This window comes from Sarcophilus harrisii, chromosome 4 (assembly GCF_902635505.1).
Source record: "Sarcophilus harrisii chromosome 4, mSarHar1.11, whole genome shotgun sequence".
Lineage (NCBI taxonomy): Eukaryota > Metazoa > Chordata > Mammalia > Dasyuromorphia > Dasyuridae > Sarcophilus > Sarcophilus harrisii.
Window position 1 is genome coordinate 218,835,986 of NC_045429.1, and position 26,734 is coordinate 218,862,719.

General features: G+C 36.0%; 1 protein-coding gene across 4 annotated transcripts; it reads left to right on the plus strand.

Moving 5' to 3' along the window:
- Nucleotides 1-3,629: 3,629 nt before the first annotated feature.
- Nucleotides 3,630-26,253, plus strand: CNR1 (cannabinoid receptor 1). 4 transcript variants are annotated; one of them, XM_031964540.1, is made up of 3 exons: nt 3,630-3,757; nt 4,300-4,388; nt 20,363-26,253. In XM_031964540.1, the coding sequence occupies exon 3, from the start codon at nt 20,425-20,427 to the stop codon at nt 21,844-21,846; it is 1,422 nt and encodes a 473-aa protein (XP_031820400.1). In that variant the 5' UTR covers nt 3,630-3,757; nt 4,300-4,388; nt 20,363-20,424; the 3' UTR covers nt 21,847-26,253. The 4 variants fall into 4 exon arrangements, with proteins under 4 accessions (XP_031820400.1, XP_003769323.1, XP_031820402.1 ...); XM_003769275.3 differs by having other exon boundaries at nt 3,649-4,388; XM_031964542.1 differs by lacking the exon at nt 4,300-4,388 and having other exon boundaries at nt 3,656-3,757.
- The last annotated feature ends 481 nt before the right edge of the window (nt 26,254-26,734 follow it).

A 26,734-nucleotide genomic window follows, 5' to 3' on the forward strand; every position in this document is an offset into this window, starting at 1 on the left:
TAAATGAGATCTTTCTTTGAAGTTGAAATATGCAGTCTTAACTGCGCTCTCATCCTCTTAATTTCACTGAGTGAATAACCTAAATTACACAGAACAGCAGTTAAATTGGCTCATCATCACTCAGCTCTAATTTTAAAAGGATAAAGGAAAAAAGAAACCAAAAAGGCTAGTATGGGGGACTGAATGGCATCATGCTTGCTATTAATGGACTATAAGGTCCTTCCCCAGAAGGTCAGTGGTTCAAGTTCAGCCCAAGTTAGTAGTGGTCAAAGACCACTCAGTGCCTAGTGTAAAGTAATGTGTGGTCTAAACATAATGTTTCTAATAAAGATATTGACAGATTACAATTGTCATTTTTTCTGACTCTCTCAGGAATGAGGTAAATAGTCTACCAGATGTGGGAGACTTAAACCATTTCCTTACTTGTGAGAGTTATTCTTTGTAAAATATGTATTGAGTGCTAGAAAGAGTCTTTCTTTAATGTTACTGACAACTACTGGCAGGGAGGGGGGAAATCATCTCATCATCTGTCAATCTAGCATCCTTGAAGAGCCCTGGGTATATTTAAAATTGTAAACACACACATGGTCATAAAACAATATAATAATTTCTTTGTTTTCCACTTAAATATTTACTTGCCCTGATGAAATAAGAGGTCAGAAGCCACATTTTGTTTCCATTACTAAGTACTAACCCTGAACTCTAAAATGGAAAGGCAGTTCTATTCACCAGCTGCCATCTTTCAGATTGTCTCTGCTCCCACCCCCACCACTGTGGCAACAAGGACTGATGGAGTTAGAAACTTGGTCCCATGTTTAATAGGTGCTCAGTGTCCAAGACACCCTCACCAGGTACTCAACAAATGTCTCTTTATCATTCTTAAGACAATTCTGAAAAATAGTTCAATTTTCATTTAAAGTCACAGGATACAGAGTATTCCATTTAATTCTAGAAATTAATCCAAAAAAAGATTTGGGGTGGACTAGAAAAAAAACATGAGGGAATTAGACTGTGTTTCTGAAGCAAATCGAGGACTGGGATGGCAGACATTCTCTCATAATTTAGATAGGAAATCCCCACGGAGAGCCACAGACTGTAAATTGCCCTCCATAACACATTAGGCTTTAACAACTCAGTGGTGGGAGGGTGACTGTGGCAACACTGCTCTGAATAGGATGAGTGCCACCAGTATCTGTAAGTGTCCCCTACTTCATGAAAATGGAGCAGATTTGATCCCTTGAGGATGTGCTATCCATACACAGTAACTCACAGTTCCTTCTATAGAAGAGGGTGGTATTGGAAGTAGAGAACCTCCTGGGCAAAATGCTTACCTAAAAGCTCTCTCTAAGCATAACTCAAAAACCTTTTACAGTGTCATCTGAAAACTGTCCTTCTAACAAGGAGTGAGAGGAAGTCCTTTCTGGGAAGCCTTTTCCTTTCATTTGCTGCCATTTGAACTTTATGGCACCAGGCAGTCTAGATATTTTGAGCATGATGTTCAGGCCATCTCTTTCTTTAGCAAAGACTGAGACAAATTACTCTGGAAAGTAGTGTCTCAGAGGTTACAGGGAGGACAAAAATCTGACAATGTCCTCCGTTGACACTGGGCTGTGACAATGAAGGGAGGAGATCAGAGGGGTAGAGTTCAGAGTAAGAAACTCTAAGAACTCTGTGACCCTTGGAAGATCCCTCCAGTCTAGATCTCTGAGGATACCGGATGCTATGGATTAACTTGTATATGAGAGAGGTATGCCATTCTTTGGCCATTTTGTGTATGGCAATTCCTTTTTGGAGTATTTCCATATGTTTTAATAATTAAATTTGGGTTAACTATTAATGATGCACCTTTATCTCAATTTACCATTAAAGGAAAGGACTAGAATATTTTCCTAAAATGAAGGGATAGGTGGCTGTGGACTACCACATCAAACGAATCCTTCCAAATATTCTCTCTTCTTCGATATCTTTCTGCTGCTTATTTTCCTGGACAAGTCCCATGCTTTACTGAGACCTCCAAATATGGAACAACTTTAACATAAGAGTTCAGGAATCAAGCTTTCTGTGCATGAATGCTTGTTTATTTTTGGTAGAAGTAGTGGAAGTGAGAATGGTAAAAAGGACCGGAGTGAACTTCAGATGCTTTGCAGGGTGGGAAAAAAGAGCCATATGTAAAGACAGCAATCTGGTTTAGGTTTACATCGCCTTCCCTGCGGTGTACTAATTTTGAGTGACTGCAAGCTTGCATCAGGTGGAAGGAGATTGAGCCTTCCCCTCAAGCCACCACACTAGAAATAAAGATGTCTAAATAACAACAACAACAAAACGAAACCACCCCGCACAATCCTCCGGGAATTTTTTTTTTTTTTTCTCAGCTGTTACCACTATAGCTGAGAGATGGGTTAGGGAAGGGTTTATGGGGGTAGGCTGGAGATTCACATTCACGATGATAAATGTAAAGACCAATTAAGGTTTGATCCGTGCACAGGGGAGGCAGACTGCGATTGATATTGTAACCAATTAACGAGCATGTCCTCTAATTCCTGCCGCCGCCTCCGAGTGCAACACGCATCTCTAGGCGTCTTCGGTGGCAACCTCCTGCCCTCGAGCCCGCAATTGATCCAGGGAAGCCAATCCCCCTGGCCTGGGTAGCTAGCGGGACAGACTGTGTATGGAGTCCGTGGAGTGGGGTGAGGAGAGTTGTGGAGAGAGACAGAGGAAAATGTAGGCAGCCGCACCTGGCGGATGCAAATCAAAACTGGATGCGGCTAGGGCTGGCCAGGTGGACAGTCTGTAAATAATTTTCTCCAAATACTGAGGCCTGGGGTGAAAGGGGGAACAGAGGAAGAAGGTGTGGGAGTGAGAAGGCATGGGGCGAGGGAAGGGATGGAGGAGGGGAGATCGAGAGGCCGGAGGAGAAGGGAGATAGAAGTAGGGAGGCTAGGCACCCTGGAAAGAGAACAGGTGCCTCGAGGAAGAAGGACAAGTGTCAAAGCAGCAGTCCAGGTAGCACGTCAGTGTTTTCTTCCCCCCTCCTCCCCCCGTCCCTACCCGGGGGAGAGTCGAAGGTATTGGATGTCTTCCCGGCTGTTGGCTTGTACGCGAGTCTCTTCCTTCTTTTCTTACTCTTTCTCTCCTCCTCCCTCATCCCACCCAGTTCAGTCTGATCTCCGGAGGTAAAGCGCGCCACTGCTCCAGCAGCAAGGCGATACTGGTATCTGACCAAGATGACGATCAATAATGGTCCCAGGGGTCAAGGAAGTGCAGGGTCAAGCTCTGCGTCCCCCAGTATTGGCTCACATTTGTGAGCAGACAGCGGTCAAAGTCCCTAGGAACCCTCGGGCTGTTTGGGGAGGAAGTCAGGGCAGAGGATCTTTAGCTCCAGGGCTGGTGTGTACTGCAGTAGCAGCAGCAGGTCTCCCGGAGGCGTCAGGCGGCGGCGGCGGCGGCTGCGGGAGCGAAGTTTGGAGGCTCCGCAGCTACCTCCCGTGCGTCCTCCCCTCTGCTCTCTGTTCACTCTTCCCCACTCCCCTGTCCCTCCCCTTGGAGCTCCTGTGGCGGCGGTGGTGTCTGGGCGGCCGCTGCCAGAGACAGGACAAAGGCTCATTAACACGTGATGGGACCCGAGCTTCATAAATGGGACTGGAGAGAGAGAGCGCAAGAGAGACAGACACAGAGCGAGCAGGAGGAGAAGGAGGGAAGGGAAAGAAAAGAGAGTGAAAGCGCAAGGGACAGAGATCCAGGGAGCAGCGGAAGCCAGGTGCACTGGCCCAGGCTGGTTGGAAGACACCGGGAGAGGAAAGAGGCAGGGGTCCCCCAGCTGATCTGGGGCTTGGAGATCGTAAAGGAGAAGGAGGGGAAGGAGAAGAAGGACTGAGAAAAGAGGGAGGGGAAGGAACGGGAGAGGACGACAGGAGGGCGCAGCTTCTTGATCATTTTCCCTGAGAAAAGCATGAGAGGGGAGTTGTTTCTTTGAATAGGGAGGTTAGATCAGTGGAAGAAAAGACTGAAGAAAAGAAGAGTGCTGACTGAGGTTCAGACAGACAGGAAAACAGACTGACGGACACACCCCACTCCACCCTAGTCTAGCCCACCCTATCCCTCCTCTCTCTCTTTCTCACGCCCAGCGGCACCGCCTCCCTCCCTTCTCTGCCTTCTTCTGCTCCTCTTCTCTCCTCTTAGGCTCACTCGCCCCTTCACTTCCTTAGTGCCTGGGTCTCTGGCCCTGGACTGGGGCGGGGCTCTTTCAATATTCCCTGCCCTGGGGGGTCGATAGAGTAAGTGTGGGATCTTTCATTCTAGCTGAGGAACCTCCATCCACAACGTTTGTCCAGAACCCCAGAGGGACTGAGGGTACCGGATCCTCGGCGGAGGACCAGGGGATGAGAAGGGTAAGGATTGGAAGAGTTCCACTGGTAACACTTTTCTGCATCCTGCCCCTGTGGTGCTGACCAGGGTGAGCCCTGAAGCGGCTAGTGCGTGCTTGTAGTGTTCAGTGGATGCATTTGTATATGTACAAATCATGCATCCGCATGATTATTTAAATATCTAGCTGTCAATCTGTTTTCATGTTCCTTTCAGTGATCCCCCTATTTTTTTCTTCCTAAGGTTTCTTACGCTCTTTTTATTTCTTTATTAAATGTGCACTGATGAATATCTATATGCATCTGTATATAGTTGTAGAAAATGAATAATAAGAAATGTTTGCAAATTGGGTTCTTGTGTTTGTTTACTGAATACCGATAAACATCAACAAGCATGTCTTTTTAATTCAAAACGATCTCTGCACCAAACCTAGAACACCTTAAGTGACACCTTAAGTGCCTTATAATAGCAATATATAGAAAACAAACTTTTGGGATAGCAAATGCAAATGAACTAAATGCATTGAACTAAAACCAGAATGGTTAAAAAAAAAAAAAATGGAACCAATTTGGTTAATTCATAATCCGGTATTAAATACCTTTTTTTTTTTTAAAGTTCTTTCTTGATGCTAAGTTAAAATCCGTAATTCTTTTTACTTTTTATAAACGATTGAATACTAAATGGACATGTTTACTTGGAAGTAAGGAAATGTGATTATTTGAGACTTTATAACATACATTAATTCCAATCTTAAAATTGTTTTTCTTAATAGTTTTTAGGTTAAAACATAATTGGTGGTAATAAAATATTTTAGTTTTCTGATCATGCATATGCACGTGCATTTTTTTCCCCATATAGTGTTGCTTTTGTTGCTATGTTGGCTTATTAAGACACCTCAAGCATTTAATCTAATGAAGGATTAGGACAGGTTTTCGTGGTCTTAAATATATTATAGGAGTTTTATTGGCACTGTGACTGCTCCTCATTTTTTATTACCACCTAAATTAATATCTTTTGAACAATAGAGGGGGAAACCAATTTCTTAGAGGAAACTCAGTACACGTTGAGGACCAATGATGTCACCACTAATATTAATCTGTTTCCCTGTATATTGAAAAGCTCATAGCAACTAGCCTCTTAGGTTCCCAAAGGACTTTATCTGATTTCAAGTGTTGCTTTTCTAATCCCATCCTACTGGTAATTTACAATGGAAGACATTCTTATTGATTTTTTTTTCTCTAGAACGTTTTTTCTTGGTACCTCTTTTTCTCTTTCTCCAAACTCATTTATGAGCAATTTTATCAAAATGTCATTTATATTTCTTTAAGTACCAAATTGTTTTTACATTAAATATTGATATAAAGATGGCTTTATTCTTTCTACTATAAAATAAGTCAGAAGACAGTTTGGTAGTACAATAGTATGTTAGTTGAGCAAGAGATTTAAACTTGGTCCTATATTAGTCTTAACAAACTTATTATTAATTTTAAATGAGCTATTAACAAGATTTACTACAAAAGACCTCTTTTTGTTTCAAAGATATCTCCTACTCAACATGGAAAGCCTTCTTTGCCAAGGTATGTATCAAATATATGATGGGAAAGAAACCTCAGTGTTTTCCTGAGATTCAGTGTGGGTAAGATGGTACTAGAAGATGAAAGTGCACAGTTTTGTCCCATTTAGATGAAAAAAATACTATTTTGCATACATAGAACCAGAAGAGATATTGTCTACACATATGCAAAATGCTTGATATCAGTATACATATATCTATCTATATCTAACTATATATAGTCTCTTGTGAATGGTTATATAGCTTTTAAAAAGTAAGGCATCTAGTTTGATTGTAATTCTAAAGTTCTAATTGTTAAAATGAAAACTTAATTGTTAAAATGTGAAAATGTGTTGCTTTGTCCAGCTGTTATTTCTATTTTTTTTATTGTTATTCTTTTCCCAGTGGAATATGTTCTTCTCTGTGTTGCTTGCAAGGCTGTCCTTTTCTAACAAGCTTAGTTGCAGGATCAATGTGTTCTTTTGGCATTTCAAACTGCTAAAATAATGAAATTATTAAATGTTATCAAGATGAAACTGTTGGAAATTAAATCTTCCATGATAATTATTATTTATTATGTGATAGCCTACTTATAAGGGAACTGCTTGAAGGGCATATCCATTTTGTTCCTCAAGAAAAACCCCAAGGATAAGATTGATGGTAACTATTGGGTAGCAGGTATTAGTTTATTAATTACTGAAACAAAGCCTGAAAAACTTTTTAATGACAAAAATTTTCCATTAAAATTGTTTTGGTTTAACCTTAGCATCCAAACTGTGGGGAAATTTAGACATATTCTCAGTGTTTTTCAGATTAGAATATGGAATTAGATTCTGAGTACTTGGTTCTATAAGATTAACAATTTGGAAATGGAATTAATGGTTGCACCATACTCTCCCCAAATCCTCTAAGAAATGTTTCTTGCCTGGAAAACAAGTTGGAAAATGAAGAAATTAATTATTTTCCATTAGCTATCCAGGAATGCTACAGAATAAAAGTAATAAATTGAATTTGAAAATAGCTCACAACATGTGATTAGGGAAGGCAGGATTGGGTTATGGCTTCTTGAATTTGGTTAGTAAGATTAAGCCTGTTCTTTGGGTTGGTGCCTGTTATTCTTGAGGATAATTATATTAGCCCAGTTGCATAAAGAATAAGAGCATTCCTTTTCTACTAAAAGGATGGCATGTCTCAACCAATGTAAGTCTGCCTCTCCTATCTTTTATATTCATGATTTTCCAATTAAACAAACGATATTAGAAATTCAGACAGATTTTTATTCTTTCCAACTACTTTTTTTTTTTTTTGACTCAGATGCAATATGGATCAAAAATTGCTTAAAAATTGTGATTAAAGGCAAGGTTTAAGTTTAAAACATCTCTCTTCTTTGAAAATGCCTGCTCTGTTAATTTTTTCTGATTGCTTAAATATTAATAAAAAAAAAGTTTTAAAAGCAGGGAAAAAATTTAAGCTTATCTGGGTACATTGTACTGGCAAATTTGACTTCATATCTTTTAGTTGATTTATGGTTCTTTCTAGTCAATTTTGTGTAGAAAAATATATATCAGTATAATTTGAGAAACTCCAGTTCTTTGAACTTTCTGGAGCAGTATAACTTTTTTTTGCCTCCACCTAACACATATACATGCATACATACATATATGCATACATATAAAATATTTATAGGTAAGATTACTTTATCCTTATGAAATAAGCATATCTATATAGATTTCTCTAAAATATCCTCAACTGACAGAAATCATAAATGTTACTCAGATTGCACAGGACATTGTACCATTACATTCATTTACACATGTAACATTTTCCATAAAAGAATGTCATGGTAAAAAATAAATCTTTTAGAAGTAGAATACTAAAGGCTGATTTAAAATTTATTATGCATGAACTGGATTTTGACTAATTTCAAATCAGCTATATAGATTGGTATGCAAGGTTTAAAGGAAGATATCCATCTTGAATAATAAAGCTGTTCATATTTACATAGAAATTCTTCTAAACTTCCTTGGTCTAAGAACTTTCCTACAAATATGCCACATAAACAGTGGATGGCATTCTATCGGGAGTTTAATGTTTAATGCTTTAACATAGCAACTCTAATTTCTTTCAGGTCTGCCTGTCATTTTGATATACTTAGAAACTAGTATTTTCCTGTTGTGAAGAGACATTGAAGATGGTTATTACACAGAAAAACAGATAATTTATACCATGATATACTTAATGGAATTATGTCATCATGTTCATGAGTAAATCGTAGCTGTAAACAAATTCATAAAAAAGAAAAAAATGAGTGATTCCTCATAGCCTCTGAGTAATATTCTGATGTCTATATTGCTGTGATAAAAAAAAAGTTCCATCTAGAACTTGTTTTGGTATTGATAGGTCAGATATACTCCCATAAAGTAATTGCTCCATTTTCTGCCTAAAGACTCAGCTTTAACAAAAGTTAACTTTCTATCTTAAATAGGCATGGATAGCTTTTGAATACATCTTATCCCATTACATTAAAATTCCAAGGACAATGTGGATATGCAAACATACCCTTAATACAAATGTTCATATTAATTTCATTCATGTAGTAGCATCCATCTGGTACATTTTACATCCAAATTACTTAATGATACATTGTCACCTGATATCATTTATTTAGTTTTATGTCAGCAACTCTAAAGATATTGGATTTTGATTAATTACCATCTATCTTACTGCAGCTCAGATTTTAAAAAAATCTGGAAAAGCATTGTTTACTCATCCAACCTGGGTGAATGTTCAATGTTGAGCTTTAGCAGTTGTTTAGGGAATACTATGAATTCTATTTCAGCCCCAGCTGGAGTAATTTTCACACCTGCACTTTAGGAAAACTCCCAAAGATGGTGGTGGTGGTGTGGAGTGTTTTGTTTTATTTTTTCTTTTTCTTTTTTTAATTATGTGAAATGTGGTTGATATAAATAGCCATCATTTATAGCTAACTTTCTTCTCTTAGAAGGCACTAGTGCAGTAAGTAACTTTTGGATATATGATTAAGTTAGCTTATAAAATCAAATTGGAGTTTTATAAATGCAAAAAAAGGAACAAGTATATTTTTAGTTTGTTCCCCTCTTTCCCTCCACCATGATAGGTTGTAAGTGACTTTTCCAAGGTCAATATTCCTATTTTAGTATTCTTTTGCCAATTTCCCCTACCTTCTAGATTTGCATATTATTCCATTAAAACTAAGAGTTTGAATTGGTGATCTTTTAGCTTAGTTAATTTATTAGCATAACTTTGAATTACATTATGTGTTTTAAACAGTAGATACGGTATAACATAGGTTTTTTTTTTAACTAGGCATATATTAAAGCTTGTTTTTCTACCATTCTTACTAACAAATTCTATGCTATTCCTTTTTAAAGAAAAGCAGAGGCATATTTCAAAGATGTGTACCCTTGCCAGGCAATCTGGTGTGGTGGCTTAATATACTGGTGAATACTTTTAACAAGTTGTTTATGTGTGTCAACAGATTTATTTAAATGGCATTAAAATACTAATATAATGAGAAAGTTAGTTTCTTCACATGTTTTAGAACCCAGGACCATATATGGGAGTCTCCATTATACCTCTTCACCTTTTTTTTTTTTTTTTAATCCTTTCCTTTTTTTTTTAGAATGTTTACTAAAATGAAAGTGTAATTAAAGAGGATTTTTTTTTTCTGCTGGGAGTGCCAAGAAAGAGGGAGGTTCATTTAAATCAATGATATATTCCAGTTATTCACTACACCTCTTGTTTCTAGATGGACATTAAATGATATTCTGAGCTGAACTGCTATAGGGGAAAAGGCTAGAAAGCAAGAAAGAAAGAAAGGTAATTTTCAGTGTATGGAAAGCCAGTATTACTACGAAGCCAAGTCTTTGACACACTGCTTTCTTTCAAATTGTAACTTAGAAGTCAGCTTGATTTGGTCCTTACTGGGCTCTTAGGTATTCTATTTATTCCAGTGTAATTTAATGAAAATTTCAAAATGCTGTCAATCCTGTCTCTTTAGGCACTGGAAAATGTTTGCTTTGAGAATAAATACCAGTTAAGGTGAACAGAGAGCATATGCAATGTAGGGAAAATAAAACAAATGCTATATATAACCCAGTTCATGTAGGCAAATATTTATCGAAACCATTTTTGCAAACAAAAGAATTTAGTTATGGGAAAAAAGGATTGATCACTTCTGAAAATGGCTGTTTTTCACTTCATATATATTAACAATATAGAACTATTACAAAGAGCTATATTATCCTACTTGAATACTCTTTATCTGGATACCTCTATGTTTTATATATATAGTATGTTTTATATATATATATATGTATATATGTATAGTATATTATATAATATACACATAGTAGCCATATCTTAATTCATTAATAAAAACATTAATGATTGCCTAAATTATCTGATTTATTGAATAAATCCTTTCTGAAGGAGTCACACTGCCTATTCTTATATATTTCTAACTCTTAGGGCTTTTTTTTTTTTTTTTTTAATGATCTAGCCCTCTTTATAGAGTACTAAGAATTGCATAATTAACTAGGCAATTCAAGAAAAACCATTGGCTGCAGGCCTGAATCACTCAGATAATCACAAAGTCCTCTGTTTCACTTTGACTGTGTAGCCCTAGTTCTATATCCTGCATTGCAGCATTTAACCAGAGTTTTGAAAATTATGTATTTAATAATATGAAAAGGTGAATTGTAATTACTTTTACTTTTTTTTCATTCTTGCTTTTTTAAAAGAGATAGTCATGAGCTCCTAAGCAAAGTTATTGACAGTAAATGTATGTTTCGGCAGAATTTTACACTGTCTCTCTCTCTCTCTCTCTCATACACACACACACACACACACACACACATGCACACAAACTGGATAGATTTTGCAAGTAGAATTAAGAAAACTTTGTTTTGTGTGAGGGGAGGAGAATTAAAAAACTAGGAAAACCTTTAGAGAACACCTACTCTTTACCCTTACCCCTAGACAGGACTACCCCAATACTATTACAATTAGATAAGAATGTTTCTAATTAAAAAAAAGATCTCTAGGAAAGGACATTCTAAAATAAGCAGATTCCCTTAGCAACCCATTCCAATGTTTCAAAAACCCACACTACCAGGGAAGTCTTCTTTTAATTCTGTCTTGCAGTCTTCTTACAGCTTAATCTCATTTCTTCTTCTGTCTTTTACAGCCAGTTACTATCTGTATGATAATACCTTTTATGCTTAAGAAGAGCATTATTAAATTGTTTCTCAGCTTTTCCTTGCATAGGATTGAATAGTATAAGTCCTTTTAACTACTTCTAATTATTTTATTTTGAAAAAAATTCTTCATCATTGAAACTCTGTTCTGAGCCCTTTCAAAAATTTCCAACTCAGTTAAGAGTCTGAGTTGTATAAAGCAGTGTTATATATAGGAAGAATGCCTCTTGAATTGTCCAAGACATATTTTGATTAATATGAGAGGAAACATCCTAGAAAGAACAATGTAACTAGAATCAGGATTTGGGCATGAATCCCACTTAGGGCATCTAGTACTTGAGCAACCTTGAACAAGTCACTTACATTTGCTATGCCTTAGTTTTCTCATCTATAAAATAAGGGGGCTTAACTCAGTGACTTCTGAGGCCTTTTCTAGCTTTAAATCTATAATGATATGATCATCTGTAAGGTCAAGAGTTAAGACTAGATAACCTCTAAGCTATGTGCCAGTTCTAAATCAAGATTCTCATGTTTCAGGCTCATTTTTTAAATCTAGCACTACATAGTTGAAGCACATTGAGCTCATCTCATCTCTCTCTTTCCACTGTGCTTGCTATCTGTCTGTCTGTCTATCTATCTATCTAGTAGCACTTTCTTTCTCTCCTTTTTTCCCCTTCTCCCTCCCTTCCTCCCTCCCTGCCTTCCTTTTTTCCTCTTAGGTTGATTATCTGTAAATGTTGAAGAGTTCTTCTCTTTAACACCTTTTGCCAGGTAGAAGAAACAAACAGCTTTAATTTTTGAAATGATATTGACAAGTGAGAGTGTCTTGAAATAAATCATATTATTAATCTTCATTCAAAAATATAGGCCAAATCTGAACATATTTTGAGGTTTCAGTGGTTAGTTTCATTATAAAAAACTTAATTAGGTATATGCTGATTGAAAATTATGTACCTTCTCAAACTATAACTAATAGGTATTTTTATAAAGAAAGAGTTGATTGACTTTTGTATCAACTTGGAAGTTAAAGTTTAGGAATACATAATTAAGATTCTAAGTATGCCTTAGAGACAATATAAGTTTCTTTATTAGTATCAGATAGTATTCTTGTAACTTTTAATTACATATACACATATGTGTACAGACATGTATAATCTATACAACCTGGAATAAAAAAAGTTACTTGATGATGGTTCATAGATGCTACTTGCAGGCATTTTAATTTTTGACAATGAGGAATACATCTTGTGGTTGATATTTTCCATAAAATCACTTCATATTCAGATGACTTAGCTGTTTTGGTTGGGTCCTGGTGTAGACAAGGCTATTTTAGATTTGATTCCCGTTAAAGACCATTAGCTTTGGAGGAGGAAAACTATCAATAAGCATAAACTTCTTGTCCCAGTCATCTGTCTTGCATATGCAAAATCCTTAGTCACTAGGGCTTAGCATAGCATGAGCCACAGCCAAGAGGGAGGGACCTTCATAGATAGATTAAAAAGAGGCACCATTTTCAGATATGGAGAAACTACTATTTTTCTCAATATTACAGATCTTGTTATTGTTTTAATAATGGGTTCTACTCACTCAATCTGGCAATAAAACTATACTTAAGTAGGGAAAGGAGTGATCATCTCCTTTCTTATCTTCCAAGAGAAATGGTAGTACTGTATAATAATGTCTATTAGTCCACATACCATTTAAAAGATTTGTGGATTGTAAAATATTAAGGATTAGAGTCAGTAGTTGTATTGCTATAATTAGTGGATATATACAGTGTATTTTTTGTTATAGTCATGAATTCATTGACGATGATGACAAGCTTAAACTTTTCTTTCTTTTCTACTCACTGATGAATAGTGAGTGAAGTTAACACTGATTTTAACCTAATTTAATTTCTTAATTTTTAGAAATCTCTTTTAAGCTTCCATGTGCTACTTGTGATCTGTTTCATCTCTTACCTTAGAAGACCTCTAGGCCAAAAAGGCAAATGCTTCAAGGAGTAGTCCCTAGTTATGTTGTCTCTGGTCTTATTTTGTTACAATTTTCAGAGACATCACTAAAACAAACCACCAAATGATATTTCTCACATGTAAGAAACTGCTCCACTCCATTTTTTCTCTTTATTACAAATTGTTGACAAAATGGTAAGGTTTAATTAACTTTGTTTTTTAGTGGGCAACAAAATAGAAAGATGGTGTAATGAATTATTAACCTTAGAACTTCTGAATTATGAAGTTATCTTTAATTCTGACTTTATTGTAACATGTAAATAAGCAAGTACCATTTTTCTAGTCCATGCCCTTCCAGCATTCTGAGAGGACCAGTACATAGGGTAGGACTGTGTGGAAGGAGAAGTAAGGGAAGGGAAGAGGCCTCAAGTGCTCTATTCTCCCCTTCCCCCATCCAATTCTACTTCTCTTACCCAGAATTGAAAAACTATATATCTTTAGGAAATAGTTCCTAAGCCCTCTAGGTACCTAGTGATTAATTGGTAGTGAGATCTCAACATTCTTAGTGAGAGAATTCAGGAATCAAAAGCCCTCTCTTTTTAATTCATGTTTTGAATCACATAAATCATACTCCAAGATTATGTCCTCAAACCTAAGAACCAAAACATTCTTGAAAGCTGGACTTTATTTAAGTGTTGGGTCTCTCTTAGGACCTCACAGTGAGTATCTTTTTGCTAATTCATCAAAGAAAAAGGAAGTGAAAATATGTTTTGGCAAGTGAAGGCTACATGCCTTCATGTAGCATGTTTAAAATTTTTGATATTGAATCTTCATTCCTGAAAACTGAGAAGTCCAAACTATAATAAGAAAATGTATTTATTATATGTGTTCCAGATATGAGAAAATAATTGATGTATTTTTGCTTTTAATAATTAAATCTCATTTAAAATGTCCAGTATCCACAAACATTTTTGTATGTGAACCATTGTCTCTATTTATGTGAAACCCTTTCTGTTTTCTTTTGTTTTAAAAATTGTATAATACTTTGATTATGTTCCCTTGCAAAGGATAAAATGAAGATGTCTTCATTTTATCAATATTATTTTATTAACATTTTATTTATGTATTAAGTATTTATTATGTTAAATGAGCCAACATATCAAAGGGCCGAGGCAGGAAACTGATGATAGACTTATGAAAAATGCTTGTTCTGACTATAGTGCTCTTCTCTATTTGAAATACTTAATACATAAATATAAAGACAGAAACAAGTAAAAGGTAGGCATTGGGAAAAAATGGCTTTTATGCAATTTATAAAGATGATTCACTGTTACTTTAATTGTACAAAACATCTAGGAGTTTTTAAGTGCAATTTTCTAAATTGTAATGCTTGTCTAAGTGTTTCAAAGAAAACATTTTAATCTATTGAGTTTCATGAGTTCATGTGGACAGCATTAAGTACAAAGTAGTTGGAAATATTTTCAAATTAAGGTTAAATTGAAACATAGTTTCCTAGGAACCTTGATTTTTATTTATGTAGTTATGCTTAACAGACTGTTTTTTTCTTTAGTAAATATATATATATATGAATATATATACACATATATATAATACATACATACCTACATATGTATATTATGTATATAGACATATATACACACATATATATATACATATGCATATGTGTGCCTATTTATTAGCAATTTCCACATCTCCATAAAGAGTCTCCAATGGTTGGTTTTATGTTTTTTTCCAGAGGATATAGTTATTACTTTCATTCTACCAATGAAATTTTGTGGCGAGCTAAAGGCTTGGGAGTCAACAGACTATGCTCAGCATAATAGATTCTTTTTAATATTGGAAAAGATATCAGCAATGATTCAAGTTAAGTGATTACACACTTTATCTGAAATATCTAAATAATTAACTCAATTTTCTATTTCACTTTGGCTCTGGAGGAAAAGGAAACAAACTAGTCAAGTTACTTGATTAATTACATGGAATTATTAAGCCACATTGAATGAGCACAATTCTATAACAAATTTTCCTTGTTGACTTGTACAGTCCCAATAGTAATAAGTATATGTTCTTGATGCAATGAATTTTACCCAAGAGAGAAAAAAGGTCTACAATATCTATTGAGAACTTGATTTGGATATAATTCATTTAAAATAGCTTACTAAAATTAGTTCCGTATTAACTGGGGGACATGTACTGGCAAGAGACTTTACAATATTGAATTAGAAGGAATTTGGGCTCTCAAATTAAGAAACTAATTTATTTAATAAGTATATCTATTAGATATTTCATTCTCTTAAGTCTTTCATAAGTCTATCAAAAAACAATACAGAACCATTGAGCAGGGGGAAATAAGTGTAGCACATTCAATTTTGGTGTTATAGAACCCTCAGATTTTAAAGCAAGAAGGGATCTTAGAGGTCAGCTTATTTAACCCCTTCTCCAAAATCACATAGTTAACAACTAAGCTGAATATATATCTCAAGTCTTTTTAACTCCTAGTTCAGTGATCATTTGATTTCTCAGTTTTAGGGAAGAAGAAAAATGTTTCCCTAATGTTTCTGAATTCATAAAATTTATTGGAAGGCGGATCAAGAATCAAAGTTTTTAAAAGTTGAAATGGACCTCCCAGGCTTTGTAATCCTCCCAATTTCTGAATAAGAATCAATCCTCTTTACAATATTCCCTGAGAAGTGATTATCCGTACTAATTTTTGAAGATCTCCATTGAGAGGGAACTCACTAGTTCCATTTTTTGGTAGTTCTGATTTTTAGGAAGGTTTTCCTAATATCAAACTTAAATGAACCTCTTTTTGACATCTGCCCATTGTTTCTAATTGTACTCCAATGCTCAATCCACCTCCCCAACACCAAAAACTCTATCCCAAGAAACACAACCAGCAAAAAAAGAGTCTGATCTTTCTTTTGTATGACAATTTTTCAAATGTATTCAGCCCAATCTCTTAACTGTATCCAGTTTCTGTAGTTGAACTTCACATAGCATCAATTTGAGACACCATCTTGGTTGTCCATACCTCTGGCTTACTGCAAATCCATCTAACTGTATCCATCTAACTGTACTTCCTTCTTGCCTGCATTCGTTTTCTTGCTTGTAAGATTAGACTGAGAAACTTTATCATATACTTTGTTAAAATGTAGGTAAACCATATCTACAACCTTCCTTTGAAACAAGTTGGATATCCCTATCAAAAAGAAAATCTTTTTTGAGATGAGTCTGGCAGTACCTATTCCTGATGAAGAAATACTGAATCTATCATCCCCATTTCTTTTTTTCAGTGTTTTAATCATTCCTTCAATAATGTGTTCTGTGATAGAGGTTCTTAATATAAGGTCATGAACTTTAAAAAATATTTTAATAGCTTCATTCCAGCATAATTGATTACCTTGACAATGTTGTATATTTTATTTTATGCATTTAAAACCATTATTTTAAAACACCGCCATAGGCTTCTATCAGAAAACTCAAGGTGTCTATCACACAAAAAAGGTTAAGAACCCCTGGCCCTAGAATTTGTCTAAGAATTAAAGTCAAGGTATGGAGATTATACTTTGCATATTTCATTTTCTTTTCCTTTTTTTTTTCTTTTTTGAAAATTGGTTTTTTTTTTCTTTCTCTTACTCTGTGGTACCTCTTCTATTCTTAATAGCCTTTCAAAGATCACTGGCAATGACTAAACAATCAGGTATTTTCAATACCTTACAAGTGATTTATCTGGGCCAAATTCCTTGAACTCATTAAGTCAATGAGCTGCTTTCTTACTGCCCTCTTCGCAAGCATCACCTCCCTATGTGCCATTTTTGCTTGATATTTTCCAGTCCAAAGATTTTTGAAAAATCAAAGAGGAGCAAATTGGAGCAGTGATCTATCATCAGTCCCATCCATACCAATGGAAGTCCTCCAGTTTACCCCAATATTGCTTAAAAAAACCCTTCAAAATTATTTTTCATTTTGTTGGTTCCTCAAATCATTTGGAGTTTTAGCACTTCTGAAACTGTTCTGAAACAGGACTGTCACATCTCTGTTATTTAGCTCATTTTACTTGTCCTAACTTTCATTTTCATTACATTTATTAGTAAATACCTTTTTGTTTTATTTTTTTAGAAACTTAGTTTTTCAGTTCACTATGCCTTCCCTTCCTCCATGAGAAATGATTTTCTTTGTGTTTTTACAATTTTATTCCTGAGAATTTTCTATCCACCTATGGCTTTTTCAATAGAATTTAAATTCACAGTACCCTACTTATCCTCTTCATTTTGAATGCTTTGGAATCTGCTTTCCTACAATTTAGGGCTCATGTCAGACTATTCTCGGCTTTTCTCCACTTCATTACACACTTTAAGATTGAATGGCAACTTTCTCCCAAGTTTCCCATCATTTCCATCTCATCAACCAGTATTCTCTTTTTTGGTAAGAATCAGAATCCAAAATAGAACTTTCCCATGTTGATTCTTCCTTATTTTGAAGTGATACTATATTGGATTAAAATAAATCCTAAAATGTTAATGTCAGTGTGGACAGCATTATCTACAGAACACAGGGTTCTTCACCTTTTGTTATGGACCTTAGTGGTAGTGTGCTGAGTCACCTATTCTTGGAATAATTTTTTTTCTCTCTCTTAAATCATGATTAAAGACAGTATGAAGTTTTAGTTAGAGATTAATGAAAATGTTTTCACATTCAAATTAATGGACTCTCTGAAATTTATCCATGGATTTTTTAGGGGTTTGTGGATCCAACTTCTACTACAGAGGATCCCATTATTCCATCTGTCAGCTTTCTATCTTACAAAATGTAAAAGTGTATGACATCAATTAAGACCGCAGCTAAACTAATTTAACCTAGATACCAACTATACCTCTTTTTTTTAAAAGAAAAAAAAATACTAGAAGCAATCTAGTTCTCAAAACAACCACTGCAATGAATTCTGTGATTTGAGTGAAGATTTAGCTGACATAAAGAAATTCATTTCTAGAATGAGAACATGAGAGCTAAAATAAATCACTTGCCATTCAATTATACTAGCAAAAAAAAAAAAAAACCATAGCCCCAATTAAAATATTTTATTGCATGTCTACTGTTGCCTAGCCGTCAGGATTATAATTTCAAATGCTGTGGAAAATTGATAGAAATTATGGGTAGAAACTCAATTTAAAAAACTAATACTACAATTTTGAAATGCCTTTGACAATACTAAATTCTGACAGTTTTTGAGGGGAGCAGTCTGGAGGAGTAGAGAGACAATTACCCAGAAATTAATGCATTTTGCTAATACAATCCAATAGACAGAATTTGGGTGACATTGTAGGTACCATATATAGCTTAAATGGACCCAATATACTGTCTATATTAAAACAAGCAAAATTCTAGTAAAACCAATTTAGATGTTGTTGAGTCACTGTTTTACTGCAAGTTTAATAAAAATCAACTGCCAATTTAATAGGTGCAGCCACACATTTTGCTAGAGATTTCCAATTATGATTTTCCCAGTAGCAAACACAAACAAAATTAATGTCAGCCGCGTCCCCCAAAGCCTAAACTATATTACTAATGAACTTCCAAGTACTCTCAAAGAAAACTCTCAATGCAAAAACAATAAGGTGGAAATTACTGTAACAATCCAAATGCAGAAATAGAAAGAAGAATTACTGAAATACAGAGAGGGATTTCTTTGTCATGATCCCATTTACTTTGTGGTTACCACAATGTATGAACAGTGGCATTTAAAAATTACTAAAATACTCAGATATCATGAAAATCATATGATTTTATTTCCATCCCTCAATCCTATCTTATATTGGATGATGACTAGTTTATATTAGGCCACAACTAAAATGTTAAAAAGTTTGCTTTAATATGATTTTGCAGATATTTAAATTGAAATTTTGTTCACATTAGCAGTACCGAATTGAACCATAGGGATAAAACCTTTAGCATCAGAGAATTTTGCTTTCTTATATTCTTTTTTTGCTCAAATATCTTTGAAGCTATTGAACTTCCTCATTTAAAATGTATATTCCTGAAATCATACCTTGTTTGGTGACTAATTCTTTTTATTGCCCTGGCTGAAAGTTCAAAGTGGGCTAGTCCTCCTGTGATCAACTCAGAAATTTTGATCTGCTCAATTTCTGACCTGATGCAGTTTATTCCACCTTAGGCAGGTCAGGTGGGTCACCACACCAGGGAGTTTGTCATTCTGATATTCTGCCTAGTGTTGAGACCTGATGAGCTTTCAAAAACCCTACTAAAGCTCAAAGCTTCCAAGCCTAAGTGGTTCACTAGATTCAGCCTTCACAGAAGTGGGCATCATAGGCTTGTGCCACCCAACCCAGGTCTGATACTTTTATTCTTAATGCATTATAAGAGCTTGATCTGTATCCAAACTATCAGTGACAAGATTCAAATCCTCTCCTGATTGTAGGTCTAAAGCTCTTTGAACAGATTCTTATTAAATGAAGTCAAGCTTCCTACTTGATTTTATATGTTATATAAACATAGCAGAAAATAACAGTTAATAATAACTGTATCATCAGCCCAAGTCCTTGATCTTGGAGAGGAATGAAGAGGCAGGAACTCAAGTGAATGGCCAAACATGGGTCCATTTATTTCAAATTCTCTCAGCCTTAAATATCTTAGGACAATTACATCATTATAGCACACTGCGCAGGTGCTAACTATAAGCACTTTACTATTATTATGTAGTTGCCTCTGCTGCAAGATCTCTGCTTCAAGTAGAACACAGGTTGTCATGTCCCCTGACTTCTCAGGAAGGTTGAGATACTCCCAAGGGGAGATGAGAGCCCAACCAATCGTTGTCAGCAGGTTCCCTCTGGGTGAAGGGTCTTATACCTCACCCAGAGTCCCCCCCACTCTCTACAAATAGCTAGTGTTTACACATTACCTATTATCATTATGTGCCAGGTGCTGTGCTAAGTGATTTACAATTATCATCTTACTTGTAACAATCCTGAGAGATAGATGTTCTTAATATCCCCATTTTACAATGGAGAAAACTGAGGCAAACAGACTGACTGCTCCAAGATGACAGAACTAGCAAGTGTGTGAAGCTAGGATGGAAATCAGGTCTTCCTGACTACACGTTCAGCACCCTATTTACTGTGCCTTCCAGCTGCCTAACTTTGGAATTCATTGTTTACAGTACTATTCTGTGTCTCCTTGGTTTTATCTTCTTTAACTGTTTCTTTTATTTTCCCTTCCACTAGGATTTCCTCTCCTGGGTTTCTTCTGGATCCATTCAAAATTTGCATAATTGAAGCCAGGGGTTATGAAGTCCAACCTAGATGGCCTCGCGGATACCACCTTCCGGACCATCACGACAGACCTCCTCTACGCAGGCTCTAACGATATTCAATACGAAGATATCAAAAGCAACATGGCGTCCAAACTAGGATACTTCCCTCAGAAGTTCCCTTTAACTTCTTTTAGAGGTAGTCCATTCCAAGAAAAAATGACTGTGGGAGATAATCCCCAGTTAATTCCATCAGACCAGTTAAATATCACAGAGTTTTACAACAACAAATCTTTATCTTCATACAAGGATAATGAGGAGAATATCCAGTGCGGAGAGAACTTCATGGACATGGAATGCTTCATGATTCTAAATCCTAGTCAGCAGTTGGCCATTGCGGTATTATCCCTCACCCTGGGAACTTTCACAGTCCTGGAGAATCTCTTAGTGCTTTGCGTCATCCTGCACTCCCGCAGCCTCCGCTGTCGGCCCTCCTATCACTTTATTGGTAGCCTGGCAGTGGCAGACCTGCTGGGCAGTGTCATTTTTGTCTACAGCTTTGTTGACTTTCATGTGTTCCACCGGAAAGATAGCCCAAATGTATTTTTGTTCAAGTTGGGTGGAGTGACGGCCTCCTTCACAGCCTCGGTCGGCAGCCTCTTCCTCACGGCTATTGACAGATACATATCCATTCACAGGCCTCTAGCTTATAAGAGGATCGTCACCAGACCAAAGGCTGTGGTAGCCTTTTGTGTCATGTGGACCATCGCCATTGTGATCGCTGTGCTCCCTCTGCTAGGATGGAATTGCAAGAAGCTGCAGTCAGTTTGCTCAGACATCTTTCCTCTTATTGATGAAACCTATTTGATGTTCTGGATTGGCGTCACTAGTATTCTGCTTCTGTTCATTGTATATGCTTATGTTTATATATTGTGGAAAGCACATAGTCATGCGGTCAGAATGATCCAACGAGGCACTCAAAAGAGCATCATTATTCACACATCGGAGGATGGGAAAGTTCAGGTCACTAGACCTGATCAAACCCGCATGGACATCAGGCTAGCCAAAACCCTTGTCCTTATTTTGGTGGTCCTGATCATATGCTGGGGTCCACTGCTTGCCATCATGGTCTACGATGTCTTTGGGAAAATGAACAAACTCATTAAGACAGTGTTTGCTTTCTGCAGTATGCTCTGCTTACTGAATTCTACCGTGAACCCTATTATATATGCTCTGAGGAGCAAGGACCTGAGGCATGCTTTCCGGAGCATGTTCCCCACTTGTGAAGGCACGGCACAGCCCCTCGATAACAGTATGGGGGAATCCGACTGCCCGCACAAACATGCAAATAGTGCCGGCAATGTTCACAGGGCTGCTGAGAGTTGCATCAAGAGTACAGTTAAGATTGCCAAAGTAACCATGTCTGTGTCTACGGATACCACAGCTGAGGCGTTGTGAGCTGAAGACTTCTCAGCCACATTGGGAGAAGAGAAATTAGGCGCTTTTTTTGTTTGTTTGTTTAAAGGAGTCTATCCTCTCACATTTTTTAGTTTAAGACATTTACTTAATAGGTGATTGTCACAATGATCATTAGTCATTTCAAACAATGAAAAATCAAAATACAACTCTCCAAAGGTTTTACAATTTAAAAAAAGTTGGTTTGTTGAAAAAAATTTTAAAGTATGTTACTTGAGTCACCCATGTTTGACTATATTAAGGAAAAAGTTTCAGTAAAATAAATGGAAAATTTGTGTGGGAACATGGTTCAAACTTTAAGTAGTTGTGAATAATTCCATCAAATGAGTAAAACCTTTGTAACCATAATTTTCATTCTAATGTAAAATGTACTTGATGTCTATAAGTAACAGAGGTTTCCGTTCCCCCCACCCCAAAAGCTGCAGTACAGAATTATAACTATTTTGTAAAACTGTATTGTCCTGTGAACTGTGTACTGATGTTTATTACATGTTATTTATATTTGTCTATTGGGCAACAAGGAAAAGATACAGAATTTTATGGAAACAGTACAGAATATACAGTGGATAAGTCCCAGTGAAAACCCATATTTGCCAATCATCCATACAATGACTTTGAAATTTTACACTTTAATGTCTCCAATATTTTCATTCTTTCTTTCGACATTTCAAATGTTCCTCTTAATTTTTTGTTAACCCAAAAATTAGACTGACAAGAATATAAAGACCAATTCCCCATAGTGAATAATATTCATCTGCCCCCCAACTTTGCAACTTGGTTCAAATCCTAAAATATTTCAGTTTGCATTTTCTTCTAAGGACATTTTGTTAGGGTCTTCTGGACTATTGCTGTTTGGCTGTGTAATGTATGATCTCAAGAACTGAAGAGCAAAGGTGAAGTGACTTCTTTAACCAACACCTGATTCCCCCCCCCCCCCCCCCCCCCCCCCCCCCCCCCGCCCCTTAAGTCTTTAGCTATCCCCAAATCTCTTAAGACAGCATGTGTCAATCTTAATGTAAGGTGTTATCACTGTGCAGTTGACGTATACTTGAAGAGTATTGTATTCTTATATTCCAGGTTTAAGTAGATTCTCTGCCTGGGAGGCCAAACAAGAGTCTTCATTTATTTTAAGTGAAAAGAAGTATTGTCTGGATTAGCAAAAGTGTACTATGTGAGTGTGAATTTCCATGTATGTGTGTGTAGATCGTAAATGTGCGTGTGTGTGTGTATGTGTGTGTGTGTGTCACAGTGATATTATAAAGTTAGGAAACTGTGACTAGGTGTAAATTGTATTACTTGTTGCGCTCTTTGCACATGAATTCAGTTTCTAAAATTGAGTTCTTTTCTACATTTTGGTTAATGAAACTACAGAATGCAAAAAAAAAATTCAGAAAATTTTCATCCACTTTGAAAAAGTATTCCAAGTGTTGCTTGATAGTGTTGCTGGAGGACAACTCTTATCAACAAACAATTGATTAAATATATTCAATGAAAAATCCTGTATTTTCAATGGTAAAGAAAATCATTCTAATTCCCAAATTTGGGGTACTAAACATATATATATATATATATATATATATATATATATATATATATATATGCAGCATGGTTGAATGAATGGATAAAGGGATGACCTCAGAGTCAGGAGATGTGTTCAAGGGTCTTTTCTGACACATACTAGCTACATGACCCTAGACAAGTCACTTAAGCTCTGATCACTAGGCAAATATAGATGATAAACTGCCTACCCCAGTTGGTAAAGCAAATTTCCTCATTTGAGAGTTCTGTCCCCTTCTCTCTCTAAGGAGGTACATCTCCTTGTAAAAGGATAAATATGCTTCACTAAACCTGAAACCATTAAAAAAAAAGTAATAGTTCATCTCACCCTTGTGAATCCTAGTTTTAATGGCACTAAAGAGATCTCAGGCATTCCTCAAATCCATCTCTAATGAGGCATGACTGACTGCTTGCCACAGCCTACATGGCACAAGGAGATAGTGGGCTAGGCAGCTTATTTAGATAATGAAGAAATTCAGTCTTGATTATTGGAGCCTGACTCACTTTTGGAGACCAAATCAGCAGGATCACTCCTCTCTTTTACCCAGATTTACCTGGTAGATGTGCAGATCTCTCTATCTTATGTTTCCTGTGCAAACTACTTTTATGAGGCTGCTGTCCTAATCTTGGCGGTTGACTGAGATTTATTGACAAGTAAAGATTGCTCAAAATGAGGCTTTTTTTAAGGCCCCAATCTTTTATTCCTTTACAATGTCATAGGACCCAGAAATAAGCAATCTGCCAGGAAAGAAAGGGATTTTTCTTAAGAGGCTGATAAACCTTGATGGATTTTATTTATAAACAATCTTCTCTCCTTCCAGGGACAAATCATTACTCCTGCAGTACCCCGAGGCCAGGTCTATACAGTACAAGGTGAAGTGGAAAATTTGCAATTATCTGGTGGGTTCAGTGAGGAAAAAAGTTTTTCTACTATTCTTATCCTCCTTCCTCTCCATTCTCCCATCCCACAATTATGGTTTCTGGGCAAAACTGAAATTGGCTGTCTTCATGTCCCAAATTTGCCACAAAAGCTGTAAGTCTGTGTATCTCTGGTCTGTGCAGATGAGAAATGAGGCCTTAGGGTGTTATGGTGGTAATGATTTCTCTGTAGAAAAAGAGAAGGTTAATTTGTGAATAAATTCCACTAAGACCTAATAGCCCTTAAAAAAAATAACCATTCTTTTGTCCTGAATTATCCAAAGTGGTTATCTGCACAGTTCAAATTCACCAGGTAACTACCTGGTAACCAATTCTCCATTCTGTTATAAAACTCTGGTCTCACTGAAAGTGAGTGGGAAGAGGAATTGGAGAAAAGCCAAATATTAAAAAAAAAAATAAATCTAAGATTTTTTTTTGAAACTGTGTTCCTGTGAATTCAATGCAGATTTTGTAAATTTGTTGTGCTTTCAAGATCTAAATTGTATGTAATAAATCAAGGGACAATAGGGCTGTCAGCACTAAACTTGGTGCTTATCTATATATTAAGAAATAGCATCTTGTGAGATACTATCATGTATCTGTTTCAATACCTTGCGTACATACATTCTAAACTAGTTCTGCACACTTTGCCTTTTTTTTTAATCACTTGCTAACTCAAGTGACTAAAACATACTCCCTGTTGAATATAGTCACTAGAATGACAATTAGTTAACAAATCAGTTTCTTAAGCAAGCTAGTTTCTTTAATGTGGTTTATGTGTGAGTATGCTTTAGGCAATCCTGCTTCACAGTCATCAGCTTTCCATTGGTGATTAAAAATAATCAAAGCAACTTACAAGTCTTAGGCCTAAGAAATTCACTATTGTACACCATAGTTCATGAAGGACCATACTCCCAGTTGATGTTATTTCTTTTTAGGAGTTGACCCAAGCACAGGGTTTCTTTGGCCTGGTCTTCACAGCTGCAATCAACCCAGTAACTGATTACCAGACTCAAATTTCTTTCATTATATGTACCTATGTATAATGTACAAGAAACTTGAGGTTAATGATGAGCTAAGTCATGCAGATTGCCTACCTAAACACCAGCTAATTGCCAGAACCCCATAAAGCTGTATGATGGCCCCATCAGAAGCCAATGAGATTCTGATGCTTCAGATCACTTCTTCAAGAAATGAACAGCATCATCTACTATGGGAGAATTTGGCCTTGCTTGAATAGCACTGTAGTTATCATTCTATCTGTCCATTTCAGGTGTTTTATATCTGTAAAAGAGACCACCTATATCATGTGCAAAATTAGACTCCTCATGATCTAATTGTATATTTGTATGATATTTTAAGATCTCCTAAATGCTGTGCTATGGCTAAAATGGTTTTTTTCTTGCACTGGCCCTCTGATGAAATGTTACTGTTACCTATTGTAACATAGACAAGACATTTTATCTACTGATTTGGGCTGAATGTATGTAAATAAGTTTAAAAAGAAAAAGCCAGATGTATAAGCAGTGGCCTAAAAATCAGTGCTTTTCAAATAGGGCTGTGTGTTTAAGTTACTATGGCCGCCTAAAAGCTTTCTTCAGATGGATTCCATGTATTGGGTGCTGGGGATGTACGGATCCCCAAGAAGGAAAACATTTTCTTGTAATAATAAGAAGCTGAGACTCTGGATTATCTGAACTTTTATTTCTAATGTTTCAAAGTGAAGAACATAACTCTTTATTGTCTGTAAATCTAACATTATTACTTTCTCTTAGAAGAATATTGTATTGTTCGATGTTTGTTGAGCTGGTAACATCCCCTGCAACCTCTGCAATATCCTTGTTAGTAATCTGTATGAAACTTTGTACACAAGTTCTGGTAAAATTGTCATTAAAAGTAGCTTCAACCATTCAACTACCTATGGCAGAGCAGTATTTCTCTAATATGTGCTGTAACCAGACTACATTTTATTTCTATTAAGTAATTAAACTTACACAAAGTAGAAATAGTCAATCATGCCCATAATTTTCAAAATTAAAAATTACAATCAAATAAAACCCTAGGTTATCATACAGGACCCAAAGTGACCTTGGAAGCTGCTTTCTCATTTCATATGATGACTTTAAAAGAATAAGACATTCATATTAATCTTTCCCAGATTTATAGAAAAATTAATATGGTTCAATTTCCTGGGGAAATGAGCAAAGGAGGATATGAAATTTAAATTAAACAATGGTATGTGTCTTTCTATCATGCACACACACACACACACATGCACACACACACACACGCCTTGATTAACAGCAAAGAAAAATGTATCACGTCACCAAAGAATATTTATTCATTAAACAATTGAAGAATTGTCCAATAAATTACAATAAACAATATTTGTAGT